General features: G+C 42.1%; 1 protein-coding gene across 2 annotated transcripts in view; it reads right to left on the reverse strand.

Annotated features, from left to right (window-relative positions):
* Nucleotides 1-1,545: 1,545 nt before the first annotated feature.
* Nucleotides 1,546-21,830, reverse strand: part of LOC121269722 (coatomer subunit delta) — a 41,051-nt gene continuing 20,766 nt past the window's right edge. The window contains exons 5-12 of one of the 2 annotated variants that reach the window (XM_041174576.1): nt 20,579-20,784; nt 18,959-19,006; nt 18,386-18,544; nt 12,071-12,236; nt 5,296-5,443; nt 4,411-4,519; nt 3,527-3,731; nt 1,546-2,227 (exon numbers count right to left, since the gene is read on the reverse strand). In XM_041174576.1, coding sequence (XP_041030510.1) covers nt 2,138-2,227; nt 3,527-3,731; nt 4,411-4,519; nt 5,296-5,443; nt 12,071-12,236; nt 18,386-18,544; nt 18,959-19,006; nt 20,579-20,784 — 1,131 coding nt within the window. In that variant the 3' untranslated portion in view covers nt 1,546-2,137. The remainder of the gene's footprint in view (nt 2,228-3,526; nt 3,732-4,410; nt 4,520-5,295; nt 5,444-12,070; nt 12,237-18,385; nt 18,545-18,958; nt 19,007-20,578; nt 20,785-21,830) is intronic. The other variant, XM_041174575.1, reaches the window with a different exon arrangement.

Consider the following 21,830-nt stretch of genomic DNA (forward strand, 5'->3'; position numbering starts at 1 on the left):
TCACGCCTTCTCCTCCCTCCCAGAAACATGATAGGGTCCCCCTTGTCCTCACTTATCACCCCACCAGCCTCCGCATTCAAACAATCATCCTCCGCCATTTCTGCCAACTCCAGCATGATACCACCAAACACATCTTCCCTTCACCCCCACCCGGCGGCATTCCACAGGGATCGTTCCCTCCAGGTAACTCTGGTCCACTCCTCCATCACCCCCTACACCTCAAACCCCCTCCCACGGCACCTTCCCATTCAACCGCAGAAGGTGCAACACCTTTACTTGCCCCCTCCTCACCGTCCATGGGCCTAAATACTCCTTTCAAGTGAAGCAGCATTTCACTTGCACTTCCCTCAATTTAGTCTACTGCATTCACTGCTCCCAACAGGGTTTCCTCTACATTGGAGAGACCAAACGCAGACTGGGTGACTGCTTTGCGGAACACCTTCGGTCTGTCCGCAAGCATGACCCAGACATCCCTGTCGCTTGCCATTTCAACACTCCATCCTGCTCTCATGCCCACATGTCCATCCTTGGCTTGCTGCATTGTTCTAGTGAAGCTCAACGCAAACTGGGGGAACATCACCTCTTCTTCCAACTAGGCACTTTACAGCCTTCCGGACTGAATATTGAGTTCAACAACTTTAGATCATGAACTCTCTCCTCCATCCCCACCCCCTTTCCTATCACCCTTTTCCCAATAATTTATATATATTTTCCTTTTCCCAACTATTTCCATTATTTTTAAATGTATTTCCATCCATTGTTTTATCTCTGACTTTTAGCCTATTTCGATCCCTTCCCTCCATCTCACAACCCCACTGGGCTATCTGTCCCTTGTCCGTCCTGCTTTCTACCCTCAATGTCCCCATTAGCACATTTCTTAGCTAATATCAGCACCGTCAACACCCCGTTGTCCTTCTGTCTATGACATCTTTTGGCAATCTCCACCTATCACTGGCCCTCTATCCAGCTCTACCTGTCCTACCCCCCCTTAAACCAGCTTATATTTCACCTCTTTTCTAATTTTCCTTAGTTCTGATGAAGAATCATTTGGACTCGAAACGTTAACTGTGTTCCTCTCCGCAGATGCTGTCAGACCTGCTGAGTTTTTCCAGGTATTTTTGTTTTTGTTACGATAGTCCTTTCCTTTTTTTGCAGAGAACAAACACAAGTATGAAAGACCAGAGGGAAAAACCAAATGTGGGTGGCAGAAAATTAGTAGAAAGTTTCCGAGGGCGTGAGAGAAATTACTCAGTAGGAAATGCTGAATGCTTATATTAAAAAGGTGATGCACCAGTTCCTTTTAAATATAGTACATTTCTGCTTCGAAATATGATTTATCAGAAAATGTGACCCATGGATTAACAGACCAGATGGCCACACTCCAACATCCAGTTTCCCCTCTATCCCATCAAGGCATTGTACACCCGTATAGCTGCCATACCTACCCGCACTTATCCGCAAAGGTTACATAACTCCACAGGTGGGACTGAGGCCATCCGTACAACCATCTTTTACCGATAGAAGGGAAAACAAAGGAATGTTGTCTTTTTGGTTTTATAATATACTTTTAATCATTTTTAAAGATTACACTTTTGTTAAATCTTTTTACACTGGAATGTTGTCATATTCCCTCTTATACACTTTACAGGGTTACAAAATTTCTGCTTCAATCATCTTTCATCCAAATCAAAGATAAAAAGAAAAAAAATTGTCACTTTACGTTGGAAACTAACTCAACAAAAGGGCTAAAACGATAATTACAGCCAAGGAGGCAATATGATAGGGAATAACAGGTGCTGTAGCTGAAATACATGACACTGTAGGTGCTACCAAACGTCATCCCCTTCCCACCCACCCATTCCTCTCCCCGACTTTTCAAAACAAAGACAAGTGTTTACTTGCTGGTTAATTACAATATTAATATCAAACTCCTCTTTCAGATCTGAGAATAGTCGGCAGGTTCGAATGACAGATAATAAACCACATTTTTGTCTAGGCGTTCTGAATCTTCACATACACAAACACTGTGCAATTTTATTTTTGAAGTTTAGGGTCTTCGATCTTGTGTGCAGCTTGGCGACATCTGTTCTCGTGATTTCTGGATATCTGCTGTGCATTGATTGATTTATTTTTTTTTTTACAGTATTTCATATTTTTCAACCAGTAACATGGTTTCCATAGAGAACCTCACGGGGCTGTTGCTGTCAACATGACTGATTCCGGTCACCTGGGGATGAAGGGGGAAAATATAATCTTTTTACTTTACTTCAACTTCCATCCAGAAAAGTAGAGGGCAGTCTTGTGGGTACTAGCTACCCACTAGTTATTTGACTTGTGGCTGGCCCTCAGTTTGCAAGTCTCAGCAGAGACTAGACTGCTGTATGAAGGTAGCAAAGGGGATCACAGCTGAACCAGAACCTGTCTACACAAGAAGAGAGTCAGTCCACTGGATAGTGATTGAGAGAGAGATTATTAGTTGATTTTAACCCTATATATCTGTGGAATTCCAGAATCAGGCATTGCTATCTTAAACTCACTGGCAGTTACTTTAAATATTTGGTTTTAAGTTTAATGTTGAAAGGTCATTAATGAAGAAATGTGTGTTCATTTTAACGCTTCCTTGTGCTTTTTCTTTTGTAAATGTATACTTCATGAAAATTTGCATGTTCAGGATTGTAAAGACTGCCCTGGATTTACACAAAATATCTTTTGACAAAGTCAACAGCTTCCTTACTAAACATCAGGCTGCATCACCCAGTCTCATCTCAAACAATAAATGCGCCTTCAGTATAAACTCAACGCATGGAAGTCTTATAATGCAACCAGCTTGCATTTATATAGTAAAACATCTCAAGGCACTTCATAAAGTGTGCTATCGAACAAAATTTGATAACTAGCCATAAAGATATTAGAACAGATGACCAAAAGCTTGGCCTAGGAGTTGGTTTTTAAGAAGGATTGTGAAGGAGGCAAGAGGAGACAAACAGGGAGATTTATGGAAGGAATTCCAGAGATAAAGGACTTGAGCATGGCTGCCAATGGAGGAGCAATTACAGTAGGAACTGCACAAGAGGCCAGAACTGGAGGGCAGAAGGACTAGAGGAGGTCGGAGAGATGATAGGGGGAAGGTTACAGAGATTTGAAAATTAGGGTGGAAATTTTAAAAACCTGAATATTGCCAGATTGGGAGCTAACGCAGGTCAATGAGCACATGCGAATGGGACTCAGTGCGAGTTAAGATATGGGCAACAAAGCTTTGTATCAGCTCAAGTTTATGGCGGGTGCAAGTTGGAAGACCAATCAGGAGAGAGTTGGAAATCTAGAGGTAACAAAGGCACTAGCGAGGTTTCAGCAGATAAGATGAGAGAGGGGAAGAGACGAGCAATGTTACAGAGGTGGAGGTAGGCAATCTTGGCAATGGTGCTGCGTACACCCAGAAGCTCATCTCGGGGTCAAAGAGAACAAATTAAATACACTTGAAGAAACCTGACCAGACTGGCTATGTTTTACTGATGGGAGTTTGTACCTGTATATTGCAGTAGTTCCTTTTGGACACAAAGGACACGTTGACCGGGAAGAAATCATTGGGCTGTCCAGCTATACTGAACTCCAGACTGCCAGTTTTATTTTTGGCATCGATGACTGGTAGGCACCACTCGAGAATGTTTTTCCTGCTGTCGTGGCGATACTCGCCATCGAGTTCACCAATTAGTGGGGCGCCAACACCAGCCCTAGGTACAACAGAAGAGGACTGTCAGTATAGTAGGACCTGGCAAACATCCATTCACAGTATTTTTGCTGCTTCAAGCAATTCTAGATTGCCTGCTTGGAAACTTTTTTAAAATGAAAGTTTACAGCTCAAATGTTGTATTACTAAAATAAATTCCATTCATGATGCAATTTCTTGGATGTCAAGCATAGCTTTATAGCTGTAGCATTAACTTCAAGATAAAATTCAAAAAGAGAAAACCATTTAAATATGAAAGTACTGAAGTAAAATACTTAAGATACTGGAGGCCTGAAATAAAAATCCAAAATACTGGATATCGACGATGAAAAGTCATCCGCCCGAAACGTTAATTCTGTTTCTCTCTCCACACCGTTGCTGCCTAATCTAAGTATTTCCAGCATTTTCTGTTTTCACAAAGGGGGATATGCAAGTGCATAAGGCCAGAAAATACTACCACGGTCCACGTGACTGTCAAAATTTAAGGAGGATAATGCTATATTTTATCACATCATTCAGCTGCGATGGCTCACCCAGTTAGGTGGCCAATCTTCAATGGCTAGTTTGACATGGGGAAAGCTGAAGGAGTGCTGCTTCTTGTGGCATCAGCATTAGGAGGAACAAAGGGGTAATAAACAGAAGGAACTGGAGAAAAATAAACATTTCCAGCTACAAAAACTTACGGAACAGGAATGGAGATGATCACATCGTTTAGTTCCAGAGTGCTCTCCTGTAGCTCATACTCAATATTTACATCGCAACCAGTGGCACTCTCTGAAGGCCAGCAATTAACTAAATTAGAAAGAGAAAGTAATAAAATCACTCTCAAGACAACAGCTATCGCTTAATTTTGAATTGTAATTTTCTTTGGAACAAAGAAACAGGAAGCAAGCCATTCAGCCCTCAGAATCTTACAGCATAGGAGCTGGTCACTCAGCTCATCGTGCTTGTGCCAGCCGCCCCAGCCCCCAAGTAAAAACTTTTAGGCACAAGAAAAAACTAGCACATTTACAGACAATGTCACATGTTTCTACACTTACCACTTCCCGTTAGGTTTAATGTTAGCGTACCACTAAAAGCCCCAGAAGCAGTGTGGTTGCCAGTTTGAGTACTTCTAAGAAATAAATCACAGTCACGAGGAAGCTAAGGGTGACAGTCTCTAATTTTACCTCCCAGAATAGTGTTACTCAGTTTACGGCATGATACAACACCCCTTGGTGCTCGGTGGGAGCATTGGCAAAAAGATTTGACACCAAGTAACATTAAAAGATATAAGACAGGTTACCAAAATCTTGGTGAAAGAGGTAAGTGTTAAGAGACATCTTAAGAGGAAAGGTAGAGGATTGGTAAGGGAGTTTCAAAACTCAGAGCTGAGGCAGGTGAAGGCATGGCCACCAACGTTGGAGCAATGAAAATTGGAGATGCACAAGAGGCAACAAATCACAACACAATGCATACAACAGCCTTTTTAATGGGACCATAATTTCTGGAAAATGCTTAGTACATTTGCTCTCACCAGGATGGAAGGTATCCAAGTGTTAATCACCAGTGCAGGTTTAAAAACTTACTGGCGAGGGGAATCAAGGCGTCCTCATTGGTTTGCAACCTCCACTTCAGGACCCCAACATCATTATTCAGTGGGAAGGATTTCTCTGGGTTCTTTAGGCCAATCAAAGAGTCTGTAGTGAAAAGTTTCTTATCCACGTTCGGGTGAGTCTGGAGACAAAAAACACATCAAATGAGGGTTTAGCCTGAAAGTAAATGGCATTGTTATCTCACTTCCAGTTCTGAGGTTCTGCAGCTTGAGATGAGCTTATTTTCCCAGTTTCTGCTCCGATTTAGCCCCAATACAAATTTCAGCCACTTCAAATTTTAAAAAATTTTGAAGTACAATCAGACCAGGTTACTGTACAAGATAAGATCGAATGGTGTGAGGGGTAACATATTAGTATGGATAAAAAGGATTGGTTGGCTAACAGGAAACAGAGACTATGGATAAATGGGTCTTTTTCAGATTGGCAAGCTGTAACCAATGGAGCGTGACAGGGATCAGTGCTGGGTCCTCAGCTATTTACAATTGATACCAATGACCTGGATGAAGGGACCAAATGTATGGTAGCTAAATTTGCCAATAACAACAAGATAGGTAGAAAAGTTGTCAAGAGGAAGTGGAGAGTCTGTAAAGGGATATAGACAGGTTAAGTGAGTGGGTAAAACTTTGGCAGATGGAGCATAACGTGGGTAAATGTGAACTTGTTCACTCTGGCAGGAAGAATAGAAAAGCAGCACATAATTTAAATGGAGGAAGGCTGCAGAGCTTGGAGGTACAGAGGGATCTGGGTGCTCTGGTACATGAATCACAAAGTTGGAATCACAAAGAGGTACAGCAAGTGATTAGGAAGGCAAATGGAATGTTGGTGTTTATTGCAAGAGGAATGGAATATAAAAAAGTGGGGCAGTTTTACTGCAGCTGTACAAGGCTTTGGTGAGACAACAACTGGAGTAATGTGTGCAGTTTGGTCTCCTTATTTAAAAAAAAACGATATACTTATTTTAGAACCAGTTCAGAGAAGGTTCACTGGACTCATTCCTGGGATTAATGGGTTGTCTTAATAAGAAAGGTTAGGCTTATAACAATTGGAGTTTAGAAGAACAAGAAGTGATCTTATTGAAGCATGCAAGATCCTGAGGGGACTTGATAGGGTGGATGTTTCCTCTTATGGGGGAGACTTTAATCTTCATGTAGATTAGGAAAATCAAACTGGCAGAGGTAGCCACGAGCAAGAGTTCGTAGACTGTATTTAGGACAGTTTCCGAGAACAATATGTTGTGGATCCAACCAGGGACCAGGCTATCTTGGATCTGATCATGTGTAACGAGGCAGGTTTAATAAATGATCTGAGAGTAAAAGATACCCTAGGAAACAGTCACCATAATATGGCAGAATTTAACATTCAATTTGAGAGTGAGAAACTTGGATCGGAAACAGCTGTACTAACCTTAGATAGAAGCAATTACAAAGGAACGAGGGCACAGGAGACTGGAGTGGACTGGGATAGGGTTTTAGCAGAAAAAAAACAGTTGATGAACAATGGCAGACATTTAAGAAAATGTTTCATGACTCACAAAGATATATCCCAGTGAGGAAGGATTCAAGGAAGGGGATAAACCAACCCATGGTTAACCAAGGAAGTTAAGGATAGTACTGAATTAAAAGAAAAGGCATACAATGTGGCAAAGATTAGTGGTAAACCAGAGGATTGGGAAAGTTTTAAAAATCAACTAAAGATGACCAAAAAAAGAGAGAAAATAAACTTTTGAGGGTAAATGAGCAAGTAATATAAGAGCTTCTTTAAATATATAAAAATGAAGAGAGAGACCAAAGTGAACATAGGGCTTACAGAATGAGACAGGGGAAATAATAACGGGGAACCAGGAAATGGCAGAGGAGTTGAATAAATACTTTGCTTCAGTCTTCACAGTTGAAGACACTAATAACATTCCAATACTAAATAATCAAGTGGCAAAAGAGGGTGAGGAAATAAATACAATAACTAGCACTAGAGGAAAAATACTAGGGAAACTAATGAGCCTAAAGGCCGATAATTCCCCTGGACCTGATGGGTTGCATCCTAGGATATTAAAGGAAGTAGCTACAGAGATAGCGGATGCATTGGTAGTAATCTTCCAAGAATCCTTAGATTCTGGAAAAGTCCCAGAGGGTTATTCAAAAAGGGAGGGAGACAAAAAAAAACAGCTAACTATAGGCCAGTTAGCTTAACATCCGTCATTGGGAAAATGTTACAGTCTATTATAAAGGATGTGTTAGCAGATTTGGAATTACATAATCTAATCAAGCAGAGTCAGCAAGGCTTCATGAAAGGGAAATCATGCCTGCCAAATTTATTAGAATTCTTTGAGGTAACAAGCAGGATAGATAAAGGGGATAAAAACAAAAAAACTGCAGATGCTGGAAATCCAAAACAAAAACAGAATTACCTGGAAAAACTCAGCAGGTCTGGCAGCATCGGCGGAGAAGAAAAGAGTTGACGTTTCAAGTCCTCATGACCCTTCGACAGAACTTGAGTTCGAGTCCTCGAACTCAAGTTCTGTCGAAGGGTCATGAGGACTCGAAACGTCAACTCTTTTCTTCTCCGCCGATGCTGCCAGACCTGCTGAGTTTTTCCAGGTAATTCTGTTTTTGTTTTAGATAAAGGGGAACTTGTAGATGTAATATATTTGGATTTCCAAAAGGTGTTCAAAAGGCACCGCACTTAAGGCTACTTAATAAGAAAAGAGCCCATGGTGTTGGGGGCAGTACATTAGCATGGATAGAGGATTAGCTAACTAATAGAAGACAGAGTTGGGATAAGGGGGACATTTTCACAATGGCAACTTGTAAATAGTGGAGTGCCACAGGCATCAGTGCTGGGGCCACAATTATTTACAATATATATTAATGACTTAGATGAGAGAAGCGAATGTACTATTGTCAAATTTATGGATGATACAAAAATTGGTGGGAAAGCAAGTGGTGAGGATGACACAAGGAGTCTACAGAGGGATACAGACAGGTTGAGTGGGCAAAAAAGTGGCAGATGGAATATAATGTGGGAAAATGTGAGGTTATGCACTTTGTCAGGAAGAACAGAGGATCTGAATATTATTTAAATGGAAAAAGACTGCAAAAGGCTGCAGCACAGAGGGATTTGGGAGTCCTTGTGCATGAATCCCAAAAAGCTAACATACAAGTTCAACAGGTAATAGGGAAGGCAAATGGAATATTGGCCTTTATTTCAAAGGGAAGGGAATATAAAAAAAGGGAATCTTGCTAAAACTATACAAGTTAGACCGCACCTAGAATACTGTGAACAGTTTTGGCCCCTTCCCTAAGGAAAGATGTACTGGCATTAGAGGCAGTCCAGAGAAGGTTCAATAGGTTGATTCCGGGTATGGAGAGATTTTCATACGAGGAGAGGTTGAGTAGGTTGGACTGTCATCATTGGAATTTAAAAGAATGAGAGGTGACCTTATTGAAACACAAGATTCTTAGGTGTAGGGTAAATGCTAAGAGGTTGTTTCCCCTTGTGGGAGAGTCTAGGACCAGAGAGCATAATCTCAGAGTAAGGGGTAGCCCATTTAAAAGAGAGATGAGGAGGAATTTCTTCTCTCAGAGGGTACTTAATCTATGAAATTCTTTATTGCACAGGGCTCTAGAAGCTGGATCATTAAGTACATTCAAGGTGGAGATAGACAGATTTTTAATCAGCAAGGAAATCAATGGTTATGGGGAAAGGCAGAAAAGTGGAGTTGAGGATTGTCAGGTTAGCCATGATCACATTGAAAGGCAGAGCAGCCACGATGGGCGAATGGCCTACTTCTGCTCCTACATCTTATGACCTTATAATTTAAAAATAAAATCTCTTATTTTTAATGAGGAAATTTTTTTTCTCCCAAAGGGTCGTTGGTGTCGGGAATTCTCTTCCCAAGAAAGCAGTGGAAGCTGGGTCACGGAATTTATCAAGGCTGAGTTAAGACAGATTTTTGTTATGCAAAGGAGTCAAGGGTTACAGGGGACAGACAGGAGGGTGAAGTTGAGACCACAACCAGATCAGCCATGATCTTATTGAATGGTGGAGCAGTCTTGAAGGGCCAAATAGCCTACTCCTATGATCCTGGACCAAGGGTCAGACCAGCTCTTAGGCACGATAGCATAGAGGACATAACTATGGTTATTTTACTGGACTAGTGATCCAAGCTCAGACTAATCTAGAGGGAAGAGTTGAAATCCCATCCTAACAGCCGAGCAATTTAAATTCAATTAATTAATAAATCTGGAATAAAAAGCTAATATCAGCAATGGTGACCATGAAACTACTTTTACTGTCATAAGAACCCATCTAATTCACTGGTGCCCCTTAGAGAAGTCTGCTCCACATGATTCCACACACACAGTAACTACCCTTTGAAATGGCCTAGCAAGGCAGCTCCTTTGTCTCAAGGGCAATTAGGGATGGGCACTGGTCTTGTCTTCAACGCTCACATCTCATGGATTGAAAAGCTTAATTAAATTAGTCAAGCAAAGATGGTATTAAACTATACAGACCAAGAAAGTCATAGATCTAATCACCTAATCATAGTCACGGTTTTGATCACTGAGCCGATCCTATTTGCTAAAATTTCAGAAACACAAAATACACAGACTTGGTTTGATCAGAAAATCCTTCTGGGCAAAGATCCTTCTAATTGCAACGATTTCCTAACCATTACAGCACCCATCTGTGTATTAACTAAATCTATCTTGCCCTCAATAACACTACTTGGTAATAGATCTCAACTGCTCACCACCCTCATGTAAAGAAATATTTCCTGTTTTCACTCCTAAACATTTGCTTCACAAGCCATAACTTTGTGGATGCACACAATGCATCTCACCAAGCTTCGAGTTTAGCTTCGTTATCCCCAGTCTATATTAAAAGGTCCCATTGTTATTTCTCGTTATGGAGCCTTTCACGTTATCCATTAAGTATCCCAAAGAGTGTGATGATATACAATGCAGAGGATGAGACGTCTACTTAATCGTGGTCATCTCTTTTAGGCATCAGAAAAAATTGTTACTTGTTCTTGTAACCAGGGACTGCATGGACATCATCAGGGGAACAAAAATCCATTATATCCCTAAAGTAAATCATAATCTTTGACCCAGTGACAGTGAAGGAACGGCAATATATTTCCAAGTCAGGATGGTGAGGGACTTGGACAGGAACTTCCAGGCCGCAGAGTTCCCATGTGTCTGCTGCCCTTGTCCTTCTAGATGGTAATGATCATAGGTTTACGAGGTGCTAAGGAAACTTGGTGAGTTCCTGCAGTGCATCTTGTATATGGTGTACACTGCTACCACAGTGTGATAGAGGGAGTGAATGTTTGTGGATGGGCTGTCAATCAAGCGAGTTGCTTTGTCCTGGATTATGCCGAGCTTCTTGAGTGTTGTTGGAGCTTCACTCATCCAGGCAAGTGTATTCCATCACACTCCTGACTTGAGCCTTGCAGATGGGTGGACAAGCCTTGGGGAGTCAGGTGGTGAGTTACTTGATGTACGATTCCTAGACTCTAACCTGCTCTTGTAGCCACAGTCTTTTTGCGGCTAGTCCAGTTCAGTTTCTGGTCAATGGCACTCTCTGGATATTGATAGTGGGGGATTCAGCAATGCTAATGCCATTGAATGTCAAGGGCCAATGGTTAGAATCTCTCTTGTTGGAGATGGTCATTGCCTGGCACTTGTGTGACGTGACTGTTACTTGCCATTTGTCAGCCCAAGCCTGGATATTGCCTAGGTCTTGCTGCATTTGGACATCGACTGCTTCAATATCTGAGGCGTTGCAAATGATGAACGTTGCACAGTGAACATTCCCACTTCTGACCTCATGATGGAAAGAAGATCGTTGATGAAGCAGCTGAAGATGGTTGGGCCTAGGACGCTACGTTGAGGAACTCTTGCAGTGATGTCCTGGAACTGAGATGACCAATCTCCAAAAACCACAATCAGCTTTGAGCTAGGTATGACTCCAACCAGCGAGTTTTCCCCGATTCCAATTGACTCCAGTTTTGCTAGGGCTCCTTGATACCACACTCCATCAAATGTTGCCTTGATGTCAAGGGCAGTTACATTCACCTAACTTCTGGAGTTCAGCTCTTTTGTCCATGTTTGAACCAAGGCTGTAAAGAGGGTCAGGAGCTGAGTGATCCTGACGGAACCCAAACTGAGCGTGTTCAATAGATCACCAGAACTCACTTTAAGGCACACATTTGTTGGGCACCTATGTGAGCAAGGCATTGGAACTGACTGATGCCTGTAGAACCTCACCTTAGCAGGGAGTTAACATTTTTCAGAAAAGACAGCCAGGGAGAGAAAGGGAGGGATTGGGGAGAGCAGGCTGGCAGAGGAAAACACAGGGATTTAAAAAAGACAAAACCCCAACAACTACAAATGATTCAAACAAGACTCATCCAGACGAATATGGTACAAAAACAAAAATTGCTGTGAAAACTGAGCAGGTCTGACAGCATCTGTGGAGAAAAAGATAGTTAACTTTTCGAATCCAAATGACTCTTCAGAACTGGCTCTGAGTCATACAGTTAATGTTTCGAGTTCGTATGACTCAGAATTTGCCAATTCTGAAGAAGAATCATACGGAATCAAAAAGTTAACTGTCTTTCTCTCCACAGATGCCGTCAGACCTGCTGAGTTTTTCCAGCAACTTTTGTTTTTGTTTCAGATTTCCAGCACTCACAGTATTTTGCTTTTATCACATAAATATGGTGCTGCTTTTATGTTGTTTTTACCTGTAGCTGAACTCCTTTTTTGTCATCGTTCTCCACTTGAAGACGAATTCTCCCCTGTTTTTCATCACTAACCCGGAGCATGATCATGCCGTGTATCTCCATGTTTTGCAAGCCACCATCCCGGCCACATGTCAGTGAAATCTTCTCTTCGATCTTCAGGTGTACACTGTAAAAATTACAAGAGAAAGACTCACGTTGTGACAGTAGGAATTAGTGACACTGAAGCAGAAACCTGTTTTCATATAACATCTAATTACATCCCAAAACTCTTCAAAATTCACACATTACTTCTGAAGCACAGCCATTGTTGCATAGGAAATAACAAGAATTAATTTGGACACAGCAGAATATCAAAGAGGAAACCAGGTGAATAACTAATTAATTTTTTTTTGTTGATTTTGGTTCACAGGGCTCTGAGAATATTCTGCTATTTGACTAATACTATGGGAACCTTTATGCCTACCCTAGAAGTCCTGTTTTAATGGCTCATCTGAAAGTTGTACACCTCTGAAAATGGAGCACAACGCTGAAGTGCCAGTCTGGATTATGCAAAGTTGGGTTTGAACTCAAACTTTTGACTTACCAGACCCTCTTCATAGCACATTCATCTCTATCACTTATTTGCATATGTGGGCAAAGTAACAAAAGCCCATTTAAAAAATGAACTGCAAACTCAGTTTCATAACTCTCACACCTAGACACAGAACAGAGATGAGTAATTTTCAAAATATTAAACTAAGGGAATTGTTACGATCCCAGCTGCTTTACCCCTGGTCAGGCCTGATCCCAGAGTGGAACCCAGCTTGATAGATCCTAACTTATTTTTTGCTTAGATAAGTGGAGCTTAGATAAGATAAGCTACTGAACAGTCACAGGAGTCAGCTGATGAACTTATAGAAAAGAATAAAACATTTATTGAACAAGAAAAGGTGAACTATATTACAATACTCCTTCATCCACAACTATACCTTTACAGATATATACAGATTTGTAAGGATAACACAAGTTACAAAAGCTACCTTATCCACAATAAGTACACTGTCCACGTACCAATCGGCACCGTGGTCAGGCACACCACTCACTGAAACCGAGTGACAGATGCCACCTCAACCAGATACTGTGGATCTCTCCTTAATTCCCCACAAGGCATTTGTCACATTGTGAGCCAACCGGTCTCACTGCACTCCGTCTTTCACACAAGGATTTTCAATCTCCACTATCCAAGACCTTGCCTTGAAATCTTCTCCCAAACCGAAATTTTCGCTCAGACGCCTTCCAAAAGGGTTCACCTCCTGGGTTTTGAACTCTCCTGATGTTCCTCTTCCCTGGGTCTCCACATGCATTTCAGCTGTCTTCAATGCACTCACTCTCACTGACTCAGCCCGTCAACAGTACACCACTGTTTCACAAAGAGTTAAGACCTTCAGTTGTCTCTTTGGACTTTCTCACCTCTTGCAAGCTGTTCTCGCTTTAAATCTACTTTCTGCAGCTTTTGTCTCTTTAAATCTGAAGCTTGGAGCCTTTCTCTCTGCCCCTCACTCCTAACTTCGCTTAACAAATCTTTTTCAGGTTCCTGTCCTTCCTTTGACTACAAGGTCTTCTTTGGACTTTCCCCTGTTTTCATCTCACTCCTTTGGCTTTGGAACCTATTGGTTCTTTTGGGAAATCTGCAGCTCCCTCTCCCAGTGTCCAGTGTCTCGGGTCTTGGCTTCAAACTGAAACTTAAAACTGCTGTTTCTTTAGTTTTTCCGTCTATGGTAAGAACCTGCTTCTCTGGGCCCCTGTTGCTAAGCAACAGCCCAATTCTTCCAACCTTGTTTGTTTACCTTAGCTTACAGTTGTGAAAAACCTCATTAGAAATACAGGCACCTTTTAAAAGTGAAACTAAAACTCAATGTGACCTTTCATAATACAGAAAAAGAAATAAAAATCAAACTTAAATTTTAAAGCTAAAACTCATTCCTAACACCCACAGATACCAATGTAGCTTACTTAAACTCTATTCCCTAACAGAATACAGAAACAAACCCATCTGCATGTGGATAGAGTGTTGCAAGATGGAGTGTTGCAAGTTTGAACCCAGGCCTGTGTCTTGTTAGTTGCTTTCAGGAGAAAGCGTCACAATTAGCCCAGATTTCAGGTCTTGAAAGCAGGGTGACAAATATATGAAAGAAAAAAGAACAGCCAGAGAATCTCTTCCCTCATGCAGCAACTCTGGTTGGAATGTATGTGTGAATGTTTGGGGAGAATGAGAATCAAGACCAGCTGCAGTGAAACAGCTTGTCAATAATGATTAAAGCACACACACAGAAGACTAGATAAGGCACAAAAACCAAGTGGTGGCTACGGAACAGACTCCAAGCAAAGAGTAGACAAAAATAACTGAAGCACCTTTGGGATCAGCGATTAAAGTAGAGAAAAAGACCAACAGTAATAAGAAAAATGTAACCAGGTTATCACTGTTTGAACTATTTGATTACAAACCCTAGAGAACAAAATGTCAATAGATTAGCAATGGCTCAATACATTTGAAAAACTCTTGTACTGGCAGCAACCAATAGTGGCTACAATCCATACCTTTAAAACTTTGAATTTTCTGCTAGGTAGGGGAAATAGTGATGGGAAACAGACACTTTACATTCAAATGCTTTGAATGAGCAGCAAACAATCCTAATCTAAGTGAAAGAATAGCCTCTAGAGTCAATGCACAGGTCTCAATTGTTGTGGGTGCATTAATATGGCTGCACATATTGCACTGAAAACAGATGAAGTGTATAGATTAACTGTCTGGCATGTCAGGCATTAAGTAGCCAGACTGCGCAATCTCAAATTCATTCACATATTGCCATCACTGTCTGTCAGTGGCCGTATCTTTCCAGGTGTTGGAAATGATTTGCAATATGTCAAGCTGGCTTTATAGTGTTTCATCTGTCCAGCACTGTCGCAAAGGTTTTTGGCAGCTAGCTGTGGAAGGCTGCTTTGGGGATTCTATAATCAGGCTTGTAAATGACATATGCAGATGAATGCAATTTTTTGGATCATGGCCTCAGTTCCAGTTATACCGCAGTATTCAAGCAGTGTTTGACATGCTGTCCAGCCACTTGGTGCCTACAATACATCATAAACAATGCATGTGGAAATGGTCATGTCTAGCAGTAACAAATTCATGATTTCCATCTAGAGGGTAGGCCATTCCATGGTCATAGAGTAAAGACCGTTCTATTTGACCCCAATGCATTTCAAATCCAAATTTGGAAAAGCATCTCTTATTCCAACAGCATGATAATGCCCATTTCCCACACCTGTAGGCTCTTTAAAGGAGATTGGTAGATTTGCGCTGGAGCTACACCCACCAGAAACTAGATGGACATTGCCTGAAATTATTTAATGCGGGGCTGTCTCAGTCAGCAGGCATTACATTGTAGACTAAGTGTGAACAAAGCTTCCGGCTGTGAAAGGCCACCATGCTATCCTGTGGGTTCTTTAATCCAGTAAAACATCGCAAGACACATCAAAGGAACATTATCAAACAATTTGACATTGGGTCACATGAGATATTAGGACAGATGACCAAAAATTAGGTCAAAGAGGTAGGTTTTAAGAACATCTCAAAAGGAAGGGGAGAGGTAGAGAAGCAGAGGGGTTTGGGGAGGGATCTCCAAGCTTGGAGGCTGTGTCAGCTAATGGAATGACCTCCAACGGTGGAGTGAAGGAAATCGGGGATGCACAAGAAACCAGAATTGGAATAGCATGGAGATTTTAAGTGGTTTCAAGGGCTAGAGGAGGTTACAGATCTAGGTACAGTGGAGGCCAGGGATGAATTTGAAAAAAACAAAAAAACTGCGGATGCTGGAAATCCAAAACAAAAACAGAATTACCTGGAAAAACTCAGCAGGTCTGGCAGCTTCGGCGGAGAAGAAAAGAGATGACGTTCGAGTCCTCATGACCCTTCGACAGAACTTGAGTTCGAGTCCAAGAAAGAGTTGAAATATAAGCTGGTTTAAGGTGTGTGTGTCGGGGGCGGAGAGATAGAGAGAGAGAGAGAGAGGTGGGGGGGGCGGTGTGGTTGTAGGGACAAACAAGCAGTGATAGAAGCAGATCATCAAAAGATGTCAACGACAATTGTACAATAGAACACATAGGTGTTAAAGTGATATTATCGAAATGAATGTGCTAATTAAGAATGGTTGGTAGGGCACTCAAGGTATAGCTCTAGTGGAGTTTTTTTTTAAATAATGGAAATAGGTGGGAAAAGGAAAATCTTTATAATTTATTGGAAAAAAAAGGAAGGGGGAAAACAGAAAGGGGGTGGGGATGGGGGAGGGAGCTCACGACCTAAAGTTGTTGAATTCAATATTCAGTCCGGTAGGCTGTAAAGTGCCTAGTCGGAAGATGAGGTGTTGTTCCTCCAGTTTGCGTTGGGCTTCACTGGAACAATGCAGCAAACCAAGGACAGACATGTGGGCAAGAGAGCAGGGTGGAGTGTTAAAATGGCAAGCGACAGGGAGGTTTGGGTCATTCTTGCGGACAGACTGCAGGTGTTCTGCAAAGCGGTCGCCCAGTTTATGTTTGGTCTCTCCAATGTAGAGGAGACCACATTAGGAGCAACGAATGCAGTAGACTAAGTTGGGGGAAATGCAAGTGAAATGCTGCTTCACTTGAAAGGAGTGTTTGGGTCCTTGGACGGTGAGGAGAGAGGAAGTGAAGGGGCAGGTGTTGCATCTTTTGTGTGGGCATGGGGTGGTGCCATAGGAGGGGGTTGAGGAGTAGGGGGTGATGGAGGAGAGGACCAGGGTGTCCCAGAGGGAGCGATCCCTACGGAATGCCGATAAGGGAAGATGTGTTTGGTGGTGGCATCATGCTGGAGTTGGCGGAAATGGCGGAGGATGATCCTTTGAATGCGGAGGCTGGTGGGGTGATAAGTGAGGACAAGGGGGACCCTATCATGTTTCTGGGAGGGAGGAGAAGGCGTGAGGGCGGATGCGCGGGAGATGGGCCGGACACGGTTGAGGGCCCTGTCAACGACCGTGGGTGGAAAACCTCGGTTAAGGAAGAAGGAGGACATGTCAGAGGAACTGTTTTTGAATGTAGCATCATCGGAACAGATGCGACGGAGGCGAAGGAACTGAGAGAATGGGATGGAGTCCTTACAGGAAGCGGGGTGTGAGGAGCTGTAGTCGAGATAGCTGTGGGAGTCGGTAGGCTTGTCATGGATATTGGTGGACAGTCTATCACCAAAGGTTGAGACAGAAAGGTCAAGGAAGGGAAGGGAAGTGTCAGAGATGGACCACGTGAAAATGATGGAGGGGTGGAGATTGGAAGCAAAATTAATAAATTTTTCCAAGTCCCGACGAGAGCATGAAGCAGCACCGAAGTAATCATCGACGTATCGGAGAAAGAGTTGTGGAAGGGGGCCGGAGTAGGACTGCAACAAGGAATGTTCCACATACCCCATAAAGAGACAGGCATAGCTGGGGCCCATGCGGGTACCCATAGCCACACCTTTTATTTGGAGGAGGTGAGAGGAGTTGAAGGAGAAATTGTTCAATGTGAGAACAAGTTCAGCCAGACGGAGGAGAGTAGTGGTGGATGGGGATTGTTCGGTCCTACCCCATCCCCACCCCCTTTCTGTTTCCCCCTTCCTTTTTTTTCCAATAAAGATTTTCCTTTTCCCACCTTTTTCCATTATTTTAAAAAAAAACCCCACTAGAGCTATACCTTGAGTGCCCTACCATCCATTCTTAATTAGCACATTCGTTTAGATAATATCACCAACTTTAACACCTATGTGTTCTATTGTACTATTGTCGTTGACATCTTTTGATGATCTGCTTCTATCACTGCTTGTTTGTCCCTACAACCACACCCCCCCCCTCCACCTCTCTCTCTCTCTATCTCTCCGCCCCCCCACACACACACCTTAAACCAGCTTATATTTCAACTCTTTCTTGGACTCGAACTCAAGTTCTGTCGAAGGGTCATGAGGACTCGAAACGTCAACTCTTTTCTTCTCCGCCGATGCTGCCAGACCTGCTGAGTTTTTCCAGGTAATTCTGTTTTTGTTATGAATTTGAAAACATGGATAAGAATTTTAAAACTAAGGGTTTACTGGCCTGAGAGCCAATAGGGGTTAGTGAGCACCAAGATGATGGGTGAACAGGACCTACTGCAATTTAAGGTAAGGCAGCAAAGTTTTGGGTGAATTCAAGTTCACCGAGGGTGCAAGGTGAGAGATCGGTCAAAAGCACATTGGAATAGTCAAGTCTAGAAACCGTAAAGATGACATTACAATATTAGCACAAGATCATCACTCACCTTTCTACATTAACAGGAGGCGACAGCACTTTAGCCACTTCTGACGAACGCTTTGTTGAGGAACTAATCTGTTCGCCTTCTAACTTGAGCTTGTCTACGAAATTCTCCACATCCTTTCCCTTTGCCCCAAGTTTTAAGGCTTTGCTTGGGCCAGAAGGTCTGAGGAAACAAAGAGAGAAACCTACACTTTAGATTTCAAGAGATAATCAAGCTTAAAGAATTAACTCATTGACCAGCTAATCACAAAACATGCCAAAACTTTCACATCTGCCAGTGTAAATCTACCAGTTCTTGCACGTACAACAGAAGACATGAACTTTTAACATTCGTGACAATGCAGTACTTCCCCAAAAACGCTGGGTTCTGTACACCAACTATACATCTGTATCAACGTAAATCTGTAAATGTTTTAGTCGACTATGCAGACAGCGATACCACAATCAAGCCAGGATAAGCAGAAGCAATCAGAATAATGAAAAAAAAGGCCTTCAACTCAATGGGCTACCATGTATTGGGTGTTGCAGGAAGGGCCCCCTCCCCATGCATTACTGAAGCAATTGAAGCAAACCATACCTGATTATATATAAACCAGCTTCACACGCAAGACCTGCTGCATCAGCCCTTAATCCACAAGAGAACACAATTAAGTGATAATGGGTTTAAAATGGCACAGGTATGGTCTATAACATATATTACAACTAAGATAACGCAGAAACTGAAACAGGCCAAAGGAACCAACTGACTCTTCAAATCTTCACGCTGCCCACCAACAATAATTGAACAGGTTCTCTCCTGGCAGATAAGGAAAGCTTCAGGGACAAAACACCATCTTCTCCTTACTCAAAAAAATCCCAGGCATGTTTGACATCTAACCCGATTTCAAAGATTTTTTTTCCAAATCATTGTTAGCAATGAGCCAACATGCTTACAGGCATAGATCAGAATTTTAAACCATGCTGATCTGACCCAAACTTGTACTGTCAACGGTCTAATTTTAGAAAAAACATGGTTTTTCTAACATATCTGGAAAAATGAAGCAGCATGTTTAGAGATGATACAAGTTTTAAGTTAAATAGGAAAGAGGTTAGGCATTCTAACCTTTGATAACGGTATTCTTAAATTTTCAGTGTAAAAGGTCTTTGTCATATTAGCTTCTGTTATAAACGAGAACACATTGCCAACTTACTGCACCTGAAGAGTGAAAGGTAATCAAGCAGCTGACAGCAGCACTGCTGAGTAACTATCTACCAATCCTTGACTATCACAGCAAACATAACAGATCAAAACATAAACACAATCAAATCAATTTCACGCGATGCAAATTCTTTAATTTCCTGTAAAAACCAGAGGAAGGAGGAGGGGTAAGAGGTGACTCTGTGTGAATGACTGATGAGGAAAAAGAGATATAAAAGATGCTCTGCTCTCATTAACTATCACTTCATTGTGACCACATCACCCTTGTTTAACGAAGGTCATAAAAGTAATACTACAAATTTTGTTAGTTCTGAAGCTTTCTGGAGGTGCAGCCACTTTTCCGATTTTCCGTTGTTCAAGTTTTTTTGTTTGCTCCCGATATTCACGTTGGCTTTTATCCCCCTTTGGTGTTAAGAGGGGAGTGTGAAGCTAAAATGCAGTGTGGTTCAAGACGTTTTGACACTCCCCACAACCCCATTAGACCATCCTGCATGGTCCTTCTCCTTCCTACATACTGCCTGTCGAAATTAAGACTCTGCATCATTTCACAAGTCATTCTTTTACCGTACATCAATGCAATGCAAATCCCATCCTTCTTTGGTTTCTCCTTTCTTCTAATGAATTTTGAAGACCAAGCCTGGGCTCACTTAACCAGTACTTGCTGATTCTCTACTTACAAATACTGGTACGTTTCCTATTTTTCCCCCCAATTTTAAAAAATGGGATTTGTAATCATTACCCTTTTCCCATTAAAAATTAAAACTGCACTTAAAGAAACCAAAACTGCATGATGCGCAACAGAAGCCAAGTTTAGCAGTTCTTGCCCTGATGGTAAAGTGCCCCCACAGAGGACTCATTAAAAAATGCAAAGGTCAGTCACATCCATGCAGCATTTGGTCATGACAGCCTCTCTTACAATACAGTTAGCAGCTCAATCGGAAGACAAATGGGATTTTCTGCATTAATTAGGTCTTCTGAACAATGGAAATTGCAACCTACCTCATTACTGCTGGTGTCACCTTTGGCTTCTCTGGTTCGATGATGGCATCTGTTATCATGGATGCTGCTGAGCTGCCAGAGATTCCTCCACTGCCAAACCCACCAAAGCCAGGAGCTTTCTTGCCTTGCCTCTCGGCATCCCGGCGAGCCTGCTGTAACTCCTTGGCCTTCCGACGCATCTCTGCTTTCGCTTCACGTTCCTGTGTCTGAATGGGAAACAAAGACAACTGTCATGGTGGAAACAGAGACAACTGTCATGGTTCAAAGGAAACAGTTCCATACATCAAAGGTTTGCGACACCACAGAAATGGGCCATGAAAGCTGCTTTAATTTTTTAGTGCATTTTCGCCCACTATACAGTAAATGGAGCATTTTTCTCTTTAGTCACGCAGTCCTAATCAAGCCTTCCCCAGATGAGAGACATGGTACAGTACAGAACTTTCAGAAAACCTTCTTTACACCAGTGTGATTTCGAATCTCATACCAACCACCCTGTATCCATTTAGATTGCCAATTAGTATTGAACATCACGGGACCTGTCCTCTAAGTCTCTCACATTCTTGGCTTAGGCAAATATCAACATTTCTTTGTTGTTGCTGGGTCAAAGCACTGTTTATCAGCACATGGGAGTACCAGCTGCAGGACTAAACAGCCTATCACCTCCTTCTCAAGGCAACTCTTGGCAATAAAAGTGGCCCTCCCAGGATCACGTGCCCGGAAAACAAATAAATGCTCAAGAATAAATGGATTAGACTGCCACAAGCTAATTTATATAGGAACCTTATATGGCTGAATTTCACCCATCAGCCTGAGCTGCATTTGAACTCAGGTCCAAGAAATGAAAGGCCAACCAATCACTGACACTTCAGTACTTCTATTTCTCAAAGGCTCCAACATTATTCAACACAATGATACCTTTGAGGCTCAATTTCAATTGATTTTTAATTATGCAGAATTTGCTTCTCCAACTTGAAACATTAGGCTATGAAACTATGAAAATGTACTTTCTACTGAAATTTTTTTTTTTTAATTCATTCACAGGATGCGGGCTTCGCTGGCTGGGCCAGCATTTATTGCCCATCCCTTGTTGCCCTTGAGAAGATGGTGATGAGCTGCCTTCTTGAACCGCTGCAGTCTATGTGGTGTAGGTGCACCCACAGTGCTGTTAGGGAGATCCAGAATTTTGACCCAGCAACAGTGAAAGAACGGCGAAATATTTCCAAGTCAGGATGATGAGTGGCTTGGAGGGGAA

The sequence above is a fragment of the Carcharodon carcharias genome, chromosome 25 (genome assembly GCF_017639515.1).
Source record: "Carcharodon carcharias isolate sCarCar2 chromosome 25, sCarCar2.pri, whole genome shotgun sequence".
Lineage (NCBI taxonomy): Eukaryota > Metazoa > Chordata > Chondrichthyes > Lamniformes > Lamnidae > Carcharodon > Carcharodon carcharias.